We start from the raw sequence: 23709 nt of genomic DNA, 5'->3' as shown, positions 1-23709 counted from the left end.
AATTCATCATGGTAACACTGTAATAGCTGTCCACAATAACATGCCAAGTGCCCACAGGATTCCATTAAGAGCAAAATCGGTCTCTGCTATGACTGGTGCCATCTCACCGGTTGTAAGGTGTGAGCAGTTGTGTTGACAATTAAATGGGAATGGATGTGCACTTCATCACTGCCTAATGGCACAGCCCGGCCCTAGATGGCCACTGATCATATCTTAATCTTATTGGTTCAATGCACACCTTTTCTGACTGAGCCAATCAGGAGCACTGCCTCCTGTATTTTGGCAGTCACGCTTACTCCAGTTCTTTCGAGCCCCTTATTCCCCCTGCCCATTATCTGGATTTTAATCCAACGGATCTCCAAAGAGACCTAAAGGTGTCAGCAGAGAGGCACACACATCTCTTAACCTATGACTGAAGAGCTTTCTGCTTTAATATGAGGTCCAGCAGCGCAGCGCTCCCTGAGAACCAGTGGCACCTGCAGAGTCTGGAAAAGTGGGCCGCGGGGTAATTAACCTTTGTTTGGATAAATATTTCGACTCCAACCGTGACGAGTTCCAGAGAGGACGCCTGTCGGCTGTGTCCTGGTGCTGAAACACAATCTGGAGGAGCACTGCAGCAGTCTCCATCGAAACCACCGGAGCTCATTAAAACTCCCCCACCTCAGGCTTCATCACTGAGCTTCTGCACCTGGCTATATTTCACACATAAACCTGCTCAGACACAATCACGTGAGCCTTTCTGGAGATTTATAACAACTCAGTGTGGAAAAATGTATTTCCAAACACGTTGCATACTTGTATAGTCAGAACCCTCTGACTTCACCACGAATAAACAATAAGGAACGTACACACCATATGATATCCCAGTATTGTTTCAGGACATCAGAGCCATAGATGTCCAAGCTGTCAGTACTTTGGTACAAGGAGGGACAGGCAAGCATTGTAATTCACACCTGACTCTTGCAAATCAGACATATTTTCAGTCAGAAAGACTGCTTTTTGAACCCTTATTCTCTCAGCCGCTTGACAGGTCTCTGGTGTCCCAAAGAATGCTTTGGTACAAAGTGCTGGAAACAGCATCAAAGACAGCTCTATGAACCCACTCTAATTGATGGTTTTTGACAGTCTGAGAGCAATGAAGCAGGGCTCCATGGTTTGACATCCTGTGATGATGGCCCTCAGAGGCTCCCAGGACTGAATGAGTGGAGGAATGAACAATCCAGGATGACCCTGATTACCCTCCGGACCTCAGCAAGAGATACAGTCTGGACCCAGCTAACATGCACCATACCTACTGGCATCCATCACAATGCTGAAGGAGGGAGACTAAAGCCACTGTGGGCACAGCATTTATAAGATACAGTATTTATCTTAGAACTCCACAATGTGCTGTCTCTCTTCCTCTTCATTCTCCCAGCTGAGGATGTAGAAACAAATAGGCGCCACAGAGCAAAACTGCATAATAGACCAGCATTTTATACGACTGCTTGAGGCTTTTTTTCTCTGAATTTGATTAGTTGAATAACCCATGTTGAGGAAATACCACTACAACCCCGTCCCCTGGCCACTGGAAGGAGTTTGACACGCCTTCTTCAACCCGCATTGTCTGATGCTCTGGACCGTGATTCAGGAGCAGATTTTGTATGCAGTGATCCTCCTGCCGAGTCCAAATTATGCCCTCCGTCATGCATCCAGCGTACTCCACAAACCCTGGTCCTCCGTATGCAACTGCACTGAACTGATGCCTGCATCACGGTCTGATGCCTTAACCGTGGGCCACCGACAAAAATAGAGATTAGTCTACATGGGCGAGATTTTAGTGCTACACAAGTATCCTGTTATCTACCATGAAGTTGATGCAAGCTGGCTTTGGTTGTGCTGGTTACGAAGTCTACAGAAAACCTTCTACAGTCTACAGAAAACCTTCAGAACATCTGCATGCTCCACCCATGCCTGCCTTTCTCCCAATTACCGAACTAGCCAACTGCAAGTAGTAATTTGGGACGTAATTAATTTTGTCTTATGCTAACTACAGGAATACTCTAAATATTTTATCTGACAAAGAAAGAAGCACATCCTCTCTTTCCCCAAAACAATTATGCTTAAAATGAGTCCAACTCATTTATTTTCAGAGACAAAAGAAAAAAGAAAGAAGGAGAGATGGAAGAGAGACAAGGACAAAAGAGGATTGAGATAAATGGGGGGTGGGGGGGATGAGTGAAATGTGAGTGAAATGTAACTTGAATTGTTACAGAAATTAATCTTAAGAACCAGTTATATCATGAGTATGACATACACATTAAGTAAGTGCTGGTATGCGGGTCCCTGGGTATATCTTTGAAGATGGATTAAACACTGTATCAGGAAGTACATAAACACAGAGCCCTGGGAGAGAAGCTGGACTGTCTCATGCCTGCTCTCCCATTGACTGCATGCTGTGAATGAGTATGTGATAATCTCTAGACAGATGGGAACTCACAATTTACTGTATATCATAAATACACAGAAAGAAATGTAGCAGATCTGCGCAGTGCACATTGCCATGAGGAATAAAAGGAATAAACAGTGCTGTTGGTTGTATGACTCAAGGAGACCCTCTGTATGCATTGGGCCTCCCTTAATCTCTCTGGCACATATGCACACACACACACACTCACACACACACAATACACAAGTTTCACCTTATCACTTCTATGATGAATGAGTTCCTTACACATGCCATCCGAAATGAGAGTATCAGTTGGGATTTAATCAAAATCATAGGTCCACTATAGCCCCTTGTGGCACTATAGGTCAGGAGCGACGGGCACTATCATTTTGATTGTGTTCTCTGTACCTTGGTATCGCGCGGTGCTGTTTTTGATCCAGCTTTCTCCTTGTTCTGTCACTCAAGTGACCACTTATCTGGGGGGCTGGAAAACACATTCTCTTTTGTTCCTAAGGAACTCAAAGGTATTCAGACCTCTATAAAGGACATGCACACTACAGCAGTGTAACATAGACACCGGACTGGCTGACATCATGAAATCAGGCTTTTGATGGACAGAAACAATGGGACAGGATCTGGCAGGACACAATGTTTTTTTCTCTGGCAGTACTAGCCACGTGTGAGCCCCCCTCGCCCCCCTTCCCCCCACGGCCAACCTCACCTACCTCCCTCCCCACTGCATAGAAGTGATTGGGTGAGTATTTATAGCTCAGATGGTGTACTGATGGCATGGCATAGGACAGACCAGGCAGTAGGAAGGGCGTTACTGTACACATCATAGCATCATGGTTCCAAATACTGAGAAGCTGGAGAAGGCAACTGAGCAGATTGATGGTGAATTCAACAGACTGTTCATACATGAGAAGTCACAGCCAAGACAGAAAAGGAACTGCAGCAGCCAAAGAATGAGTAAATAAAAAAAATATTAATCCAAAGACAAGATATTGTACCTGTGCTGATTACACAGTAAGTCCTTGAGAGCATGGGGATCTAATCTCCCAGAATGCATTGCAATGCACATGCCCAGAGCAGAACCCGGTGCCTGTGAGTTTAAATTTTTTTTGGTGAAATTCATCCACCTGCAATGCTCTGAAAACTCTGGTCATTCATTTTTAACTAAACTGCAATCTGACTTTATCAATAATAAAACACTATATATTTATAAATATTCTAAAAATAAAATCAGATTTTCCACTAGATGCATTAAAATTTTATATTTGCCCAAAACCTTCACTCTAACACTCAGGATGCAGCAGAAATACTGTAAACAAGCAGGGCACCGAGCGCTCACCTCATACATATTACAGCCATTAAGCCTCATGGGGCAACTATTTTTGTCAATACAACCTGGATGCATCTCAAGAGGTTTGTCGTTGGGTTATTTTAAAGGCCGATTTATACTATTAGAAAAAGGTTTTACCAATATATCACTGCTTAAATAACTCAGTTTTTAAATGACAAATTCATACATATAGCTTAGCGCACAAATAATAAATGTTGTAAATACCCAATCAATACAGAGGTCAATAATAATGAATGCATAATTAATCGGCAGCAGTGTATTTGTCAGCACTTTTTCTAGCAGTATAAACAGACCCTTAAAGGACAGCATGTGCTGTACTGTGACGAGACTAAGGACCCGAAGGCTGAGTTTGAAACTGCTGAAATGCCAGTAAAAATCCGACAGAATAAATAAGTAGAAATGTGTATAGTTTTAAGTGTTGTAGATAGCTTGATACGAGTGCTGTCTTATTAAATAAATAATCATCAATAAAACTGTGAAATACTGTAATTCACACTTCTTCCGTTTGATGCTGTGATGCTTTTGATGAATGCAAAGTGAGAGCATATTTCAGGTATCCTCCCCTTGAGAAAAGACAGCCATCTGGCCAACAAAGAGCATTCTTGCAATGTTCGTCAGCTGCAGCATCCTCATGGCACTGCTACAACATTGCAAAAATATGAAAAATGTCCATCGAACAGAATGAATGCCATTCATGTTCTTAAACAACTGCTGAAAGACTGAAAAACGCTGCGAAGCGCTGTGGCATCAACAGTACACTTTACACTGCACCACAAAATGCATTTATGTACTACAGACGCCCGTTCAGTCAGCTGAAAGTTTACTGGAGGCGTTTGTGTTTTCTCTCGGGTCTTAAGCACCTTTGACAGCAGTGGTAAAGCATACAGGAGGCCCGGGCTTAGCCACTACGCCACACTACCGGCTGCAGACTTGGCAGGAGGCGGAAATCAGGCAGAGACCCACCTCGGGGAGATATCGCACCCCTGCTGCATGAAGGCCCCCAGGGAGAACCAGAGGCTGTTGAAGATGCCAAACTCATTGGGCGGCTGGTCGCTGGGCTGGCCGTCCGTGCCCTCCTCTGGCTCCTCGGTGTGCCACTCGTACGGGCTGAAGCGGCTGACCAGGAACAGCACTACGCTGACCCCGATGTAGGCAAACACGATGCACATCCAGATCTCATAGGCCAGTGGGTCCAGGAAGGAGAAGACGCCCGGCTTGGACTTCTGGGGCTTCTTGATCATGATGGAGATTCCCAGGCTCATGAAGGGCTTGGAGAAGTCGATCACCTCCTCCCGCACCAGGGTGATGGTCAGGGGGGCCACGGCAATCTCCGCTTTCTAGAGGGAAGAGGAAATAGCCTTTTCAATCTGGCAACCCGGAACAGCCACAGCTTAAGGGTGAGGCCTTTCCTTTTCTTATGCTGTGCTGGCCACTCCTTAATCTCTCTTATTTTATCTTCTGTTTCATTGCAGTTTAGTGTGTCTAGTCAGGTGTTGTGTAAATGACAAGAAGATCAATTTATGGGCTGTAAAAAAGAAAGTTTCTGGAGTGCTTAAAGGTTCACCTTCACATAATGTCCTTTTTTGTATTCTACGACTGAACATGACCTCGCATGCTAAAACACAGCACCGAAGCAGGCTTTAAAGACAGGCTTAAATCAAAGCTCGGGACAGAGAGAGACAAAATACATCTCACAGAATATGCCTTGACCCCTTAAGTCTCACTGGCCCAGGGCCCATGGTTTTTTTGCATTCATTCCATTTTTAACAGTGCAATTTTCAATCACTATGGTAACAGGATATACCTTTTGAAAGCGTTAAAACCCACAGTCCTATCTTTATAATCTATTTAAAGATGCCACTGCTTTAGCGACAACAGATCCTTCTTTTTTAATATACGGGTGGCAAAACAAGTGTGGGGGACCTCGTCTTCTCTGTATTTTGGAAATCCATATACTACATGGAATGTCAGTGTCTTTTTCACAGCAAGGGTCCAGCAAAACAAATGAATAATAACGCAATTCTAAAGTTGGAGAAACGTCTATATAATGTCCATTGTTTACTTAGAATCTTAAGGAATTATCATTGTTGTCCGTTCATCGTTGTATATTTCTATACAAAAGTACTGGTACATAGGAATGCTATTATCTACGTTTTGTACAGGCCTCTCGAACATGATGAGCCCAAGTACGGGCATCACTGACCAGTATTGGTAATGTACTGCAGTTGTACAGAAAATGCATTACCCCCGTCCTTGTGTAAGAAAATTCAGTTTATCTACAGCTGAAACTAGAACAGGCTTGTGGTATGGTATTGAAGTAATGACTGAGAATCATTTTAGCTAATGACATTATGTTTCCAACGGTGTATAGTTTGTTAGGCTTTCATAAAACAACACAGCATTTTTTGCCTGCGTAACGAAACAGAAGCATTTTTAATAGGCACACTGAGACTTTTACGCTTCGGCAAAAACTGTTCCAAAGATTTTATGGCCAAAAAATGTGCGATGTCTACATCTAAATAGAGGACTTCCTTTGGGGGACTTCCAAGGATCTCTGGTCTCTCTAGCCTCTTGAGTATTCTCAAGTGAATATTTCTGAAAATACCCTAGGCTCCACAACAGAGGGCATTTTCATCGTTGTGACACCGTTTTATATGAGTGATCATCTAAATACATTCTCAAAGGGTTCAAGAATCATAGCCATTTTATTTTGGGTATGCAATTTTCAAGCTTGTGTTAAGAAAAGAGGTGATACTTAAGGGGTTAAACACAAGAATAAAATTGTAGATACAGCAGTTTACACTGAGAGACACAAAATTACAGATTATGAAAATGCTTCCATGTCTCACCAGCTCAACAAGGCTCAACATTAATCTAAAGAGATATAAAACTTGATGTACTGTAGCTTGGCAAGTATATAACCTTAATTCAAATATGACAATCAAACTGCATATCCTAGGATCCTAAGATTGCTAAAAGAGACACAATGTAAGGGATAGAGTTTGGGATGTCCCCAGGAATTTATTAATCAACCTTGAAAGGGGCAAAGACAAGATGAGTGCTTGCCAACAAATCACTTCCCTTATAGCTTATATTGAAATATGTATTGACTTCTTCCAGGATGCGCATTGCTAACCTGAAGTGCCATTCAATTTAAATGTGCCTCTTAAATAATACATGCAAAGAGAACAGTTGTTTTTCAGAAAAAAAGTCATGAATGCCCTTGGAGGAAGGTGTCTTAAAAACAGCTCCCAAGAGAAGCATAAGAAATAATGTCTCAGACAAGCTCTAACAGTAAACAGCTCAACCACAGTCTGTGAGGACTGCAGTCTGGCTTCTTGTCCAGAGCGGTCATGACAAACCCACGGACTATGTCTGGTGCAGATCCACAGGAAATTTGTGAACTATTTTCCAGCAGCACTCTGACAGACACTAGAAACTGCTCATCATTAGAAAACTGCAAACCATCAACAACAGCTGCTCCATTTCCCCATTTGCACTGACCCACCTTGTCAGTTGGTCAGCTGTAACTGAGCCTAACAGGCACCCCTACTGAAAATTGACTTGGGCTGACAGCATGCCAGCTAATCCTAGATACTCCAATGCATGTTTGTCCTAAACCCTGGCTAGTCAGATTAATATACTCTGGCAGGTTTATACAGTGTGAAGTGTTGTGTTCTTGCACGGAGTCCTAACACCTAACATTCATGGTTGAAGCTGGAAAATGAACATTTGACATCCAGCACTGTTTCAAGAAAAACAAAAGCATCCCTCATCATATGCTTGTGAGCAAATGGCAAAACTGAGTGAGTGAAGTGCATATGACTATTGGTGCTCCATTGAAGCACTGGGTGCAGCTACACCAGATGAAATGAAAACTGCCTTGTTGCTTCACAATGTACAGCCAAGGCAAGCCAAGACAAAGCAGGCCAGCGCCTAATCTTTCAGGAGGCAAGCTAACTATCGTCAGACTCAGGCTAATGTTGGCACTATTGATTTGTAGAGGATTTCCAGAGGAGAGCTTGCAGCTAATATTTCATAAAAACGTTACTCAGAGAACACCGGGGAGCATAACATAGAATGTTGCTGCATCTTTTGATTGACTAATTATTGTCTTACAGCAGTGAATGAATGTGTTCTGGCATCAACTAGTTTCAGGGTAATACACAGGGACACACAATATACAAATGGAAAATTAAAACGGTCCTACCCTAAAATCAACCCCCTTCATTCTATGCATCAACTACAGCCATCTACAAAGCTCTAGTCTTTGCATCTCACTGACCACCCCGTATTCAATACACCAACTCCTATATCAGCACCTCCCCCATCCCACATCCCATACACCCATCCATCCACCTTCCCTTACCCCATACACCAGTTCTCCAACCATCCCATTCCAGATCTTGGTCTCCGGGTCCCTGGCTCCATACTTGCCATCAGGGACAATAGAAATCTTGTACTTGATGCCAATGTGCTTGGCGATCTCGGAGGCCAGGTCCACGCAGTAGCCTTCAAACTGGTCATTCCCCTCGTACATCTCCCAGTTCTTCTTCAGCATCACATACGGCCCCTCCTGCAAGTAACAGATGACAAAGAGGAGATCAAACTGACCATTAAATCATCTCGCCCTAAGTCACGAAGCTGGCAAATGACAAGTCACGCATACATATGTCACATTATTGGAATTATTTCTAGAACTTTCTGAAAGGTTACTAAATCAGAGTGACGACAGGGGTGTCGGAATATGTGAGCATGCATTTCTTTCAGTAAGGTCCAGACATTGTTCTTGAAGTGAATCAGTATCTATCCCTCTTTATAGTCTAATCTCATGAAGCCGACAGATACACCTGGGTGAGATAAAAAAAAAGAAAAAAGGCAGTTGATCACCCAGCTTGTGATTGACTGCAGCACATCTGAAGACCAGCATTAATGTTTTATACACAGTGAGATAATCTAATTACACTTCAAGCACCACAGCATGGGAGCGGAGAAAACACAGGCCAAGCTTTTATCCTGCAATTGATTAAAACCCACATCGATTATGAACGGCATTAAAAATGACTGTGGAATTACAGTATAAAGCATAAAGCATGGAATTACAGTACAAAGTATGAATCATTTTTATTTTCCTCGAAGAGTTTATTTAACGCCACGTATTAAGCCCATGATATGACATTCCATTATTTCTGCGAGTGAAATCGGACCACCTGATGCCACAAAGATTTACATTTTAACGTTCTGTTCAGTAAAATGGTAAATATCTCAAGGTTTAGGTAATAAAGTATGTTGGTACCCTTCAAAGGTAAACAACATATAATGAGAGGGAATGATCTTAAGATATTTCAGAATTTCTTCACTGTCAATTACTGGAAAATTACCATGGTGATGAACTGTTGCATAGTTACAGGAATGTGACTCATACAGTTAACGCATTTCACTATGCATTCCCTGTTTTCAAGTCCTCTCTCTAAACAAGCTTGCTTTGATAAAGCTCATTTACCCAACATATTCTTCTGGAAGGTCTGACAAATCCTATAAAAGAAGAGGAGGCTAAAACAATATGAGCATTTCTGCATCTGCAGGTGACTGAGGGTCACTTGAACTTGGACCATGAAATGAATCATTTCATAAATGGAAAAACTGAAAAAAACCCATTATATATACCAATGAGGACCTCTTTCACATTTCTGTTTATTTTCTGCATTTATTGTAGCATGTACTGTATTGAAAAATAACATTTTATGGCATGCATACTCTACAATATGCATTACAATGGAAGTAACCAATACATTTAATAATAAAACATTCATTTTGACCTTTGCTATTGTCATCCTTTCTGACATAAAATACCCAAGGTTAGCAATAGCAAACTCAGGACTGCATTTGAAATGAGGCAACACTTTTGTGTGTGCATGTGTGTGTGTGTGTGTGTGTGTGAAATGCATGGTTATATTTAACCTGCCATTCTCTAATTAACCCTGAGCACAGTCACATTAACAAAACTGCATGACCTTCCAACAAATAACACATTCAGTATAATATTGTTGACGCAGACAATTATTCTGTGAATAACAAAATAATTCTGCCCACAGTCGAGAATGGGTTGACAAAACAGCAGCAACAGCAGATAAATCACATTGAAACCACATATTGTACCTCTTAAAAGGAGTAACATTTGCTGATGTCACCATGTTGAGCATTGTGTAGTCTACAAGAGCACATTAGTAAAAACAGAAAGACGGGTCTTTGTTCGAACAAATTGCTGCTGTTGATTACACATGAAACTGGTAGGGGAAAAGCATTGTCATAAGCGTCAGAATATATTGTTTCATGCAGACAGAATAGTCCACACATTTGCCATTTACATTTTGTGCCGAAACTCACCATCAGCTACGGTACACACATACATTCAGCAGTCAAACATAGATGTGCATTGAGTAAGTGACAAAATGCATCCAATTATTTCTTCCCAGCATTAAGGCTCCATCACAGAATCTGCTAATGCATCACATACTGTACCATTGCCAGATATGCAGATGAGCAGCAAAGTAGTTTTAATAATTAAAACACATCATAAAAAATCTCATAATTAAAAACATGCAATTAAACATGCACAGTAAATATGTGTGACTGCAGTCAATGAGCAATCCTGATTTGTCCATGAACAATGGCTGAAAAAGGCTTCCTTTTCCCCAGCATCATTTCACAGCAGAAACCAAATGCAAATTCCAGATTAAGATGTTATGCCCACAGCAAGTTATTGTACTGCTGGCAGTGATTAAATTTGCCTTTGCAAGCTTAACAGTTTAACAAGCTGTTTGGTTTTCCCAATCCGCATTCCCAGTGACACACTCTTTCTCTGGAGCTGCAGTGGCCAAGGGGTGCAAAGGGGGTTTGGGATCATCTGGCAGTAAGAAAACGGCATTTTCCATTTAATATTCTATCATAAATATTCCATTGCACCACTGCACAGAATAAGAACGGTCTTCCGGCTTTGTTCTAATGATTGTCATAAGGAGATCACACTTTCCTTGTGGCAATATTTCACACTAATTACACCAATTAAACAGCAGATTTTAAATGCCCATACAAAAAAACACTTACTGCGGCTTCCACATCTGAAATGCCTTTAACCACCAAACACACACACACACAAACACACACACACACACACAAAAATACCGTCGCACAACATCCCAATGAACCCACAAGCAAGCATTCCCACTGGTCGCACACAGAAGGTAATTTTGTACCGAAAATCTAAATGCTTAATTAATTTCGAAAAATGAGTTGTGGTTTTTAATTTGAATGGCCATTTACTTTTTTGTTTTTTCACATATTTCTTTGTTACCACTTTATGGTGGCACTAACATAATTCTAACATCTGACATGTACACCTCCCCCCCCACCCCCCTTACAAGCAGATAAAAAATAGGCTGTACTGAGATTCTGCAAGAGGAAGAGTCCAGCCACTGTTTTCCACAAAGAGCTGGGGGTGGGGGGTTAATTTATCAGCATACCACAAGCTAGTAAACTCCAGTTACAGAGATCTCAAAATCTTGCTCGGCCCATTGTGGCTTGGGGAGTTATGGAGTATAAACAGCACACTACAAATCAATTTATAATTACCCAGCATCGACCTGGCAAATTATAAAATACTTCTTTAATTTGCATTTGGTATTATCCTCTACGAACAAGTACTTTTGTACTTGCACTTGGCCGAACTTTAATTTCCTGTCTGGTACGAGCAAGTCATTTTTGCAATTACCATGCGTAAGCATACTGCTTGTGAGCGTTCACAGATGGAATAATGATGAATTTTGTCTGCTCGTGGGTGTGCGCGCCTGAACAGCAAGCCCCCGTAATTCCCATTTCATTCTACAGCTTTTACAGTGATACTTTCAGACAGGGAAGTGATTGGCTCCCACACACTTTGGCATGACTGACTAGAGCAGGGCTGAACAGCACTTTGCGTCTGTAGCAATTTCTCTGTGTCGAGCGGAATCCATCACAGCACATCAGATTTAGAATGAACAAAAGAGAAAGCGGGGTTTACAGGGCACAGAAAAACCAAGCTTTATTTTTTGACAGACTCAGTGACATGCAGCCTTTTTTAGAGCATGAAGAAAAAGCTATTTTGAATCCATCACCCCGGCACCCTTGATGAAATGTGTTTTTGCTACATTTGGATGAAGCTGGATTTACTGACCCATCCTATGGCGATACGATATCTGATGCAGGCTTATGATTTTTAACTCAACAAGAAGAAAACAGGAAACAATAGGAAGAGAGAACAGTGGAGCAGTCCTGCTGATATACGTTTAAAAATGGTATTCAAAATAGCAGCTTTCTTTCCTAGTGAAGCGCAAATTAACACTTTTAAGACTGCTTCACCCATATTTAGGTAGTATTTTAAACCGCACATAAAAGTACAGAAATACAAGCAAAAACAAATACAGAATCATCTGGAAACTGTGAGAAGCCACTATTATTCTCCATTGGTTTATCTTATTTTATTATGCACTGCACAGATTTATAATAATACCACATTATTTAAGCCAGCAGACAACACAATTGAGCACAGTTTATAAAAATCAGAATCAAATGACCTCCAAATTGCAAGGGAACACAACATTCAAGAATATTTGCTGCACTTAAACACCCATAGAAATGCCATCTAAAGTGGATGAACAGATGGATTTTGTAAGATCTCCACAATAGCTGACCCTGGAGTGATGCACCATTCAGAGAGGGGAGCTGTAAATCACTCAGGCCTTCGTGACATTTCCAATACTCTGACAGCTACGACGTACCTTTGAGCAGCCAACGCCAGTTCAGTCTTTCACACACAAATATTCTGTGAATGGAGCCGTTCTGAAGGGTAACAAAAGTGAACTTGGTGGGAACAAATAAAATATACAAAAACAAAGAACGCTGGGATTTGTTTCTGGGCGTGAAATAGTCCAAACGGGCAGTAAGAGTGATGACATGACCGCACATGCAGAGTGGTTTGGCCGTGTCCCTTTGTCAGTCTGAAGAAGCACAGTCCAGTACAGTCCAGTATAGTTTGGACTGGTGGCAGTCCCCATTAAACCTGGTGTGTGAGAAGGTTTACAGCCTTCGGCCGTGGCTGCAAATCTGTCCTCCTGTTCAATGTCTTAATAAGGGGTTCTTCATGAGAGGCTGAAAAGAGGAGGACGCGGCTGAAGTATAATTCTCCATGGCCTTTTATGTCATTTAAAGAAAAGGGAAACGGGGACACTTTTTTATTCCATGCAATGCACACAGAGCCTTCGTCACAATGCATTTCACAGAAAATATTCACTTAAGAGGGTGAGGGCTAGGCATTCACTCAATCTTCCCCTGCTCTTCATTTATGGCTGGCAGATTAAGGCACAGAGTTGTCTCACATTTCAGAATACAAAGAAATGTGAACCCATAGAAATATGTTTTGGGATTTCCTCTCCATGTTAGGCTACCTTTTTTTAAAAAACAAACAGCTATACTCCTAACTGTGTGTTAGCAATGCCTGTATAACTTCTCTTCGCAAAATACATCACTTTAGAATTCAGGGAAAGTGAATGAATTGAAGGTACATTGTTAATAGAAATGGAGTTGGCCTTCGAGGTTATTGTAGAAGACTCAGAGCGTGGGGGTATCTTACCATTATCGTTGTCACGACGACTGTTCGGTTCTCCAAGGCTGAAGTCTCGTTTGGAAGCAGTATTTCGTTTTGGACCAGAACCAGCTTGTCAATATCGTTCCAGTAACCGATCTGGAGATGAGAAAAAAGGGAATTAACGGGCTGATGAGATAAAGAAAAGGTCAAAATAACTAGGCATGTTTGTACGTATAAAAACTGTATGTCTGTGTGTTCATGGGTGGATATCTGTTAGCATGTATGCACACGTGTCTTTATAGGTTATATACAGCACGCCAGTGGTGTGTGCATTTTTCCTGTTCTACTGAAGTGCCAATCTATCACTGTCAGTGTCTGATTATATCTCTCTTACAGGTTTGGGGCATTTTATTTCATCTCTGCTGATAATGAGTAATCATAACTCCATGACATTTTTGTCTGACAACTTTTTGCTGTCATATACTGTGACAATATTATTGTGAATGGCACTGGACCGAAGCAGACAGTGACTGTGTGATTGATGGGACTTGTGTGTGTGAAGTACTACAGGGAAGGGGACAGTTGCCAGGGAGCAGAGATGAAGGTGCGTGTATCCAACGTGGCATGTGGAGCTGTGAATTATTGACAGGTGGTGGGAGTGCAGGATGGCTCTCTTCATGACAGGACACTGTGAAGACTATTCAGAGCAGCAGGGAAACCATGATCATTCTCTTCACTCACTGATAGCAATCTCTCTCTCTGTCTCTCTCTCTCTCTCTCTGTTTCTCTCTCAGTGTCTCTCTTACTTGCGCTCTCTGTCTCGGTCTCTCGTTTTTGCTCTCTCTCTCTCTGTCTCTGGTTCTCCGTGTACAGTATACCATTATTGGAATATACAAATACAAATGTCAGCTGTATGTTTCAAAGCAGTAAATACAAGCAGAGTTATTCACGCAACAGCATATCAAATGTGTATTCAATGTCCACCTAAAAACAGGTAGTGAAAATGGTAAAGAATAAAATTTAACAAGAATAAATACATGAAATAAACTATTTATGCTTATGACATTGTGGGTGGCGAGGAGACCAGGATATCAGGAAAGTAATAAGATGCAGCTGAACCTGCAGTCCAAGCAGGCAGAGAGCATGTTTAATATGAGACTGGCTCATCCATAACATTATACTTGAAAAGCTCTGTATAATAGGCTTACCTTTCGAGGTCCATTGCTCTTCAGCTCAAACACGTCCATGGTGTAATTCACTCTGCGACCGTAATGGTCAAATTGGACATTTCCTGTTAGGCCTTGGATTCGTACCTTCACAGAGTACAGAAAAAAAAAAAAGAATGGTGAGACACAGTGACCTTTTGTTTTAGTCACTTTCTGACATTTCTACCAATGAGTTGACATGTCAGATTATAGAGAAAGAAAGATTACTTTGTTTTCCTGTGAAGAATTGATACTGTCCTGGCTGCCCTTCCTTGATTGGTTGACACTGTGCCCCTGTGCTCTCCTCTCATCCGGGCATGTTTACCCCTCCCTCTTTCTGACCACTGCCGCAATCCCCCCCTAACCCACAAAGCCCCAGCCCTCTCCTCCTCTGTCCTCCATCTTGACTGTATGCTGTCTGCCACGCCTGTATGGGAAATTTGACTGGAGGTCCTCTCCCTCTCCCGACTCCCCTGACCTGCTTAAGGGTGCGCTCCATGTCAATCCCCTGGTTCCAGGGTGCAGCTGGATTGGCCAGGCAGTCCCCGGCGTTCCCCCTCCGAGAAATGTCAATCTTCTGCCTCCGAAGGTTCCGGAAGGCCTCCGCCATCACCAGCACTCCATCATAGGTCAGCGCGGATGTGTACTGAGAAAGAGAAATATTGGAGTCCATTTTCTGTTATGGAGACTATCAGGGGTCTATAGTTTCACATCTTTTCAACCTCACTCCTGTTTATAGCACACATTACTGACCCCTATTACCAAGGCACATTTTCTAAGCCATTAACAAAATAAGTACTATTTTGACATTATAGTATCAAAACAATCAGCACAGTTTCAAAAATGGAAAAGTAATTATTTCTTCAACAGTCCTTTTGTTAATGAGAAGGGCTTTTTTAAACGCCTATCCGCTCGGCTTTAGGTGACCCAACAGAGCCTTAATTGGGCTTTACTAATCTGTGAATTGCCGGGCTATTAAATGTCACTTAATTAGAACGTATCATTTCAAAATGAAAGCAAGGACACCCAATCAACAGCCTTCAGGACCCGTGAAGTGAAGCCATTACCCAATAAATGTGCTGCTAAGTGTACATGCAGATGAGTACATGCTCCACACTGCTCATTTACTTCAGCTTGCATCCTTAACCTGAGATATAAATAAATATATTCATAAATATATTAACACGGCGGCTGTATTTACAGTGGATATATACACAGCACAACAGAGGCTGACTGCAGATCGATAAAAATTGTTAAAGACCTCAGTGTTATTGATGCTGCTGACTCTGAGCCGACGAGAGCCTCTAAGCAGCTGTGTCATTAAAATTATTATTCAGCGGGAGAAGACAGATCTGCCACTCAGGAAAGAGTCGGAGAGAAGAAGAGAAGGGGAAAAAAATGAGGGTGGGTGAAAGAGAAAGGGGGAGGTAAAAGGGAGAGATAATGAGGGAGAGAAAGAGATAGAAGGGAAAAAAAACAGTTTACCACAATCCCCCTAGATGTTGTTTGGCTGCAGCTCAGCGGGGTTGAATTTACTGGTCCTCAGAGCTTATGCACAGTTCAGGGTCTCAGCACAGATCTGGTTAAAGCTCAATTTTCTGGATTATTACTTTTTAAATCACAGCAAAGCCAAGCTGAAAGAAAGGCCCGTGTATCTTCTCTGTCCTGTTCTTATGAGTTAAACAGCATGGCGGGGATGTCTGGTGATGAGCACACAGACGCAGTGCACTGCCTCAGGACTCCATGCCTGTGTGAGGAGGAGGAATAGAAAAGGCCATCTTGAGAGAGAGAGGGAGAGAGAAAGAGAGAGATAGGGAGGGGTAGAGAGAGAGAGAGAGAGAGAGAGAGAGAGAGAGAAAGACAGTGGTGCGTGCAGCAATAGAGCAAAGAACTTGATCCTGAGATCACCGGTGACCACAGGCCCTAATTATGCCCCCAGGATCTCAGCAAGGGGCCGAAAGCTCTAGCGCTGAAGGCTCTGCGGAGCGGCTGCTCGTCCTGTGCTACGTGAGGATAAAAGCAGATGGCGCATCACAGAATGGGGAAAGGAAGATTAGGAGAGTGAAGAGGCTGATTCCACATGCACTGCTGCACAGAATGCATTGACCCAATGAGATGTGACACTCAGAACTGTGTTGTGTTAAACCAGGGCAAATGGCATTAAGCCCTGTGTGAGTTTTCCGCTAAGGGGGAACTCGAAGCCAGACATGGGCCTCATACTGAACCCACTTCCCTCACTTAATATGGCAACCCATCCTATCTCCACTCTAAGTACCAGACGCCATGTGCACACACTGCTACTCTAAATATCTCTCCCTCTCTCTCTCTCTCTCTCTCTCTCTCTCTGCCACTCCGTGTGACAACCCATCCTTCCAGATTACAAGTCATACACACAGTCTATGAACAGCACATACCTAGAGCCTATATTAATTTCTATCTTTAACTCACTTACCTCTGCCCCAGGTCTCCTTTCTGGTGTGATTCAAAAGGCTGTCATGAGGGCAGAATTTGAGCTGTAAAGGGTGACCCTCGCAGTATAATGGCACTAAATGAGGGCAATAGACATACTGAACCCTCTTTCTGTCCTGACTCACTGTGGCCTACTCAACATAAGTGCAGCACTTGAATACAGGCCAGACATACAGAACATAAATGTATGAATTATATTAAGAAATTAAGATTAATATGTACTCATGACAACCCCCACACGTTTCCATCTTGCCACCTGTCCCCCGGACCTTGTTCCCTAAAATATGCTGGGTTTGTCTGCGGTAGTGTAATCGGTGTAGGACACAGTTGCTTGCGCTCGAAGCCAGGCTGCTTACAGCGGCACACGTGTTCAGCGACGGTTCCTGCACTCTGCACACCTGTTGAGGGCGACTGCCTCGTTAGCACTAATGAGGCCCATCAGCTCCCTGTTTGTCTCCGCCTCCCAGGGCCTGTTTATAGCGCTTCTCCTTGGCTTAACCTTCATCTCGCCTGGTGCACATCGAGACAGTCTGCGCTTCCTCTGTCTGCGGCTGCCTGTGCGCCCGGTGCCTCATAACGCCTCCCCCCTCTCTCCCCCCCGCACGCCCCCGACGTGCCTGACTGCAGTGGAGCTCCTCCGTCCACACCAGGGCTCCTGCTATTCGCTATCCTGTGAGATCAGCTAACCAATGACCGCTGCATTATGCCTTCGAGGGGAGGCACCACATTAGATAGCCAGGAACAGAACACGTTTAGAGAAACCAACAGCGTAACCCCAGGGAGACTAAAACTATCAGAACCGAATCCCCCACACAGACTTGCCCTGCGAGTGCACACACACACACTAATACACACAGACACTGATGTGCATACACACTGCAGTCCCCCCATCCCATGCACACATAAACACTAATTCAACATAAGCAGATTTATAGCACCCAGACATAAAAGCACACACATACCTTGCTACTACGTGCAAATGCACACAGACATAGGCATGGCCACACTCACACTCACAGGGAAACATACTGCATACACAAAAATACACACAGATTAGATTTATGCACACATGCACACACACATGGATACAAAAGCACTGCAAACACACTAAACCACGAACAGACCGCCAAGATCCCAGTCATCATCAAAAACAATCAAGTACCATAGCCTGTTTCGTATACTCATTTTTCTGCTACACCATTCCAAGTCAACAGTGGCAGGAAAATTGGCCGGTGATTGGGAAGACAGTGGGTGGTCGATACGGCCACTCCCACAACATCAGACAACCCACTAAAGCCTCAACAAACGCACGGAACCAGTGGCACTGAGCACGCATCAACGGTGGCAGTGGGGTTCGCTACAACCTTAGTCACCGGGCAGATAAGTGTGGTACATGCATTCTTTTTTGTGCATGAGGAAATGTTATTCTATGTTATTCTATGTACTAATACATTTTATTGGCAAATATCCTCCTTTGTCCATCCTCCTGATCCAGCCCACGCCTCCACACATCCTGGAGCTACAGATTCATCCTCTCCAGAGGGTTCATCCCTTAATTTATCTACTTTCTAGTTTACCTACATCAAACTTATAGGCCAGCATGCTCCTATAACTGGGAGCTTTTTCTCGCCACTGTTTTCTCGTTCTCCTTTCGTTTACCTCATATACTATTTGGGGACTTAGGGCTGATGTGTTTTATTCCCTCCTGTGTTACTCTGTAAAGCGTCTTTGTGACAGTCTTCTGCGAAAAAGCGCTATACACATCAAATGTAATTGAATTTAATTGAACACACAACCTTGGCAGCAGCACAGCACTTGAAGTGGAAAGCCCTGGAAATGCAGTGTAATTCATAATGCACAGTGGCTGTGGGGCGTTCATCCCCCTGACCTCCCTGGGTTCACAGGGTCACTGCTGTGATGGACCAATCACAGAGTGCTCATGAGGGAGCACTCAAAACCGCAACACTGCCACTCGCTTGAACTCCAATCAATACCAGCGGCACACAGAGGACTGAGAGGGGGCAAAGTCATCATAAATACTGCACACGAGCCTCCACAGAGTTGGGCTAAGCCAAGCTGATGACTTCAGGCTTGATGGACTGTCCGTTCCCTGGGACAGATTATCACTATCATTGTATTATATCAACCAGCACAGTCCCACTGGGCCAGCTCACTGAGTCTGTGTCAAAACAACGCAATAAACAGGCCGATTGATTTTTTTAAAATTAGTTCAAATATCAACCTTTCAAACCATTCAATAGTGGATAAAGACAACCAATTACCACTGATTACCTCTAACCAAGCTGTGGACTGAACCCTTCTATTCAAGCAGTGTTTGTTCTGCATTATGGTGCATAACATTTTCCTCACTTCAGTCCACTGCTCTTCTTGCACATCCAGCAAAATGTAATTTTTTTTTTTACAAAACATGAATGACTTACTTTATCTAATTCTGCACTGCTCTTTCTGTTCCTGCACATTACATTCACTCCCCACCGCAGAGGCTGGTTTGCAGTCTTACACCCTCCATACGCACATCTTTGGTGCATTTCACATCTCTGACTGGCCCTTTCTGTTATTTTCTTGCTGTCATAACAAATACATTTTATGTATATATATTTTTTTTAAACTTGTGAATCTTCAGGACTAAATCTTGGCAGATGGGTTTGTAATATCCCATTTGCTTCCAGCTACCCTGTTACATCAAACTAAATAGAGATATCACCTTCATGTTCATAATATACCACACATTCATCCAGCATAACAGTTGTGTTGTTTCCTGCTTGAACAGCACCATAACCTAGTATAGGATTCTAGAATCAGTAAGATACTATCCCTTCAGTGGTATTCCGTGCTCAAAAAAACAGCTCAAGCTAGGTTTCGAAACAACTGGTAACTGGTTGTCCATTTCAGACCAGCTCCCAGCTTGACTAGCTCAAGCTACAGTATGTTCAAGACAAGTGACCATACTAGCTGTTTCACCAGCTCATACCAAGCTATGACCAGCTTGACCAGTTTGATTTTCAAGCTGGTCAAACTGGCTGAATTTTACAGCATGCTGATTGGTGAAGGGACAGGGCAGCTGACCTTGGGGGGGCTCTCAGACCCCGGGTATTCTCTCTGGTCCAGCTTGTTCCAGCGCTGCATGAGCTTGATGACCATCGGTGTGCTGAAGTCCACCAGCTGGAAACCCGTCACATTGGCCCCACCATGCATGAAGCGCTCCAGGGAGATGTCCTTAAACCCCTACCGGAGAGAAGAGGAGAGGGGTGGTCAGGCACCAGACAGGCTCACCACGACCACCGTCCTGAACACAGTGTGTCCGACAGGCTTTCAAAAGAGAGCCCACAATGCATCTCTCGCTCCCGTTGAAGGCCAACATTAATTCCAACTATCCTAACTTTGAAAAAACATTCTAGAATCTTCCCCCTCCCCCTGGACTGTCACTGATATTTACAAACGCTGCTGCCCGGATAATTTGGTTTCCGGAGCCCGTGCAGTCACCCTTTCAGAGTTTATTAACACTTGTAGTCCCAAAGGGCCAGAGAGCTACCTGCTGTGCTGGTTCAGTGGAAACATCTGCAGGCTAAAATCAGCCGCGATTCTTCTCGCCGTCTGTTTCCTGCCAGCCTGAAGCGAATCGACTAAACACCGGGCGTGCTCTCTGACCAGACGACAGGGCGCGTTCTCCTCACTGTCCCGTATGAGTGACTGCTTCCACTGAGCTCACGCGCCATCCCGCTCCTGCTAATGTTTAAGTGACGCCGCTGGCGCTGACCCAAATCCACCGCTGTCTGGAAATCAACTCTGAGCCTAAGTCATTCTGTCACGTCTAAAATCAGCGGCCAATGCGGAGGGAACAGGTCGTAAGAACACAAATGCTGCTTACCAAGTTTGCCATGATGTAATGGTATCCTTTGACGTGTTTCCCAACACTGACAATCTGTAAAGGTGAAGCAGGGAGGTAGTTAGATTAGCATATCTTTTACAAACAATTTACAGAAAAGCATTTGCAAGTGGATGAAATTACATATTTAATTGCAATTAATTTAGCAGCAGCACCTCAGAATAAATGAATGGACAGTAATCAGCGATAATTAAGGACACATAGTCCCCTGGGTGGGGGCACACGTAGGTATGGATGTGGGAGTGGGTAGAAATGAAGACTGGCACATAACAGTGGATACAAATTACTTATTACTTATTACTTACTTATTACTTATCATCATTTGCCACCAGATTAATTATCATTCATCTGATTAATGGCGCAAAAGTGCGTCTCCAGTAGCCACGCGTCTCTGAGCACCAACCCTCAACCGTCCGTCTCCCGTCTCCGCTGACACGACCCTAGTTTTTTTGTCTTTGAAGCCATGGCAATGTTGTCTGCACTTTCTTTCATTCCACCAGCACACTCTGCACTGCTCTTTGCCCATTTGGCCACATTTGTCAGAAACGACAGGAGGTACCAGACTGGAAGTGATCGGGCTGGACGATTGTCGCTGGCCGGAGGTTGATTCACTTATCAGGGTTTCTCAGGTCAGGCTGCGGGGGAGGAGTGGTGTGATGGGTGGGTGGGGTGGCGGGGAGTTGGACCAAAAACTGTCAAAAAATTGGCTTATCTTGAACATAAACTGTATCCCATTTTCACATTTATTTGTCATTTATGATGCGGCAGAAAATGTGTAGTGATAATGCATGTGAGATTAATTAGGTCTGGTATTAATTCAATGTATTTTTAAAGATTTGCTTTACAGTTATAGACAAGGAAAATCACATCTCCAAAGGAAGAGAGAGTGATTTTCTTTGGAAGAGAGTATGTATGTTATATACATACAAAGTGAACCATCCTGAGAACATTTAGAGGGACAGCAAATCTTGGCTTTGGGGGGAATGAGATCTGAGAGAGCAGAGGGCATGGAAAGAAATTCCTTCTAACCTGACTTAATCCACTGTCATCTTCAGCTAGGACGTGGCCCCAGTCTCCCTGAACCCAATAAACCCAGATTATAGCTCCCTCTTGCCCCACCATCTAATTTACAGGATATTTGCTGAGCCGCTTTGGACTGTGGGCGAGAAATCACAACACTGCCGCATGTGTACTGCGTGAGCTTGGCAAAATTATTCAAGCTGGGAGGGAGGGATTGCTGGGTGGAACGTCAGGACAGGACACGTTCCCCGCATTTCACTCAGAGCCCGCGAAACGGTAGAGCGGCAGCAAGAAAATCGATGAGCGGCGTGTGATGGCGCGCATGCTAGCGCGCGTGCTAACACGAAAAACAGCTTCCAGCCAGTCCGTAGAGCAGCACGGAGTGGAGCCGCACCGAAACCCTCCCTGATTGACTCGCCTGTTCCAGAATGTTCTGGAGCCTCTCTGCCTCCAGGTCTATGACAAACTTCTTCTCCTGGCGCCGGTCGAGGTCCTCCAGGAGGCGCCGGTAGCTGGCGTCGTTGAAGTTCTCCACACATATGGCGCTGACCTGCCAGCCGTTCTGCCCCGCTCGCTCCATGATAGCCTGGAGAATCGCGTATCCTGAGCAAACACACACACACATCACACCGCAAGTCACAGGCAGTTCCCAAGACAAATACTACTGCTTCACAATATTTATATCCGAGCATACAATATCAACAAATAACTGTCCAATAATATTTTACAGAACTGAAAATAAGACTGAAGCCAGGCATTTGCAATAAATAAAGACATATTATTGCTGTACTTACTCTATACATACATATTTATCCAAAGGTTAATGTGCTTTAGCCAGCAGTAATAGTAATAAAGTAACAAAAAGCTTCACTTGTAGAGTGGTATTCAGTGCTTTCCAGGAAAATCATAAAAATGTAAGCAATAAAAATGAATAAATTAATAGGCCACATACACACACAGTATGGCATATGGGGCATAACACTAGCAGTGGAGTGCTATTGTAAAATCATTTGCATTATTCTTTTTGGCGTGCATTACCTAGCAATTACTTCAGTAATTACTCACCAGTCTAAATAAGAGCTGATTATTTAAATGGCTGTTTAAAGGGTACATTGACATTATCAGTTTGAACAGTAGTTTTCAAACAGCCGCAGGAGCCGTGCCCAAGTCACCTGTGACTAATGTCAAATAAATTACGAATCAGATAAAGTTACAGATTAATTCAAGTTCAACCGATCAATCAGTGATTTAACCTTAATATGCAACACACACACACACACACACACACACACACACACACACTTTCCTACAGCTACTTTCATTAAGGATGACTAACTTCATTGTTGAATGCTTGACAGTATATTCTTCGGTTTCTTTTATTTTATGATATGAAAAGGCATTGCAAGGTGGAGATGGATGATTAAGAAGAGAGGAGAGAATAGAGGAGAAAGGGGAATGTGTCCACATCCCCTTCAAGGTCCCCTCTGCATTCATCCCCCGTGATGACAGGTGGCGAGCTCAGAGAGTGCTGAGAACCTCTCTCCTCTTCTTCCTTCCTGTTTTCACTCATTCAGACACTACCCCTCACTTCCTCAAACCCAATTTCGTTATGAGCATCCTTCTCACTGAGCCCCGGGGCCCCCTGGGTCCTCGTTAGAGCTCATTGATGGCGTCCGCGCCATTTCTGCGCTCCGG

General features: G+C 43.4%; 1 protein-coding gene across 1 annotated transcript in view; it reads right to left on the bottom strand.

The window, feature by feature from the left end:
• The window catches only part of gria4a (glutamate receptor, ionotropic, AMPA 4a), an 84770-nt gene that overhangs the window by 21161 nt on the left and 39900 nt on the right, over window positions 1–23709 (bottom strand). The window contains 8 exon segments of the mRNA XM_061216674.1: window positions 4755–5128; window positions 8161–8367; window positions 13459–13569; window positions 14622–14726; window positions 15097–15264; window positions 20175–20333; window positions 20977–21030; window positions 22433–22617. Coding sequence (XP_061072658.1) covers window positions 4755–5128; window positions 8161–8367; window positions 13459–13569; window positions 14622–14726; window positions 15097–15264; window positions 20175–20333; window positions 20977–21030; window positions 22433–22617 — 1363 coding nt within the window.

This window comes from Conger conger, chromosome 13, assembly GCF_963514075.1.
Source record: "Conger conger chromosome 13, fConCon1.1, whole genome shotgun sequence".
Classification (NCBI taxonomy): Eukaryota; Metazoa; Chordata; class Actinopteri; order Anguilliformes; family Congridae; genus Conger; species Conger conger.
This window is presented reverse-complemented; position numbering and strand designations above follow the sequence as displayed.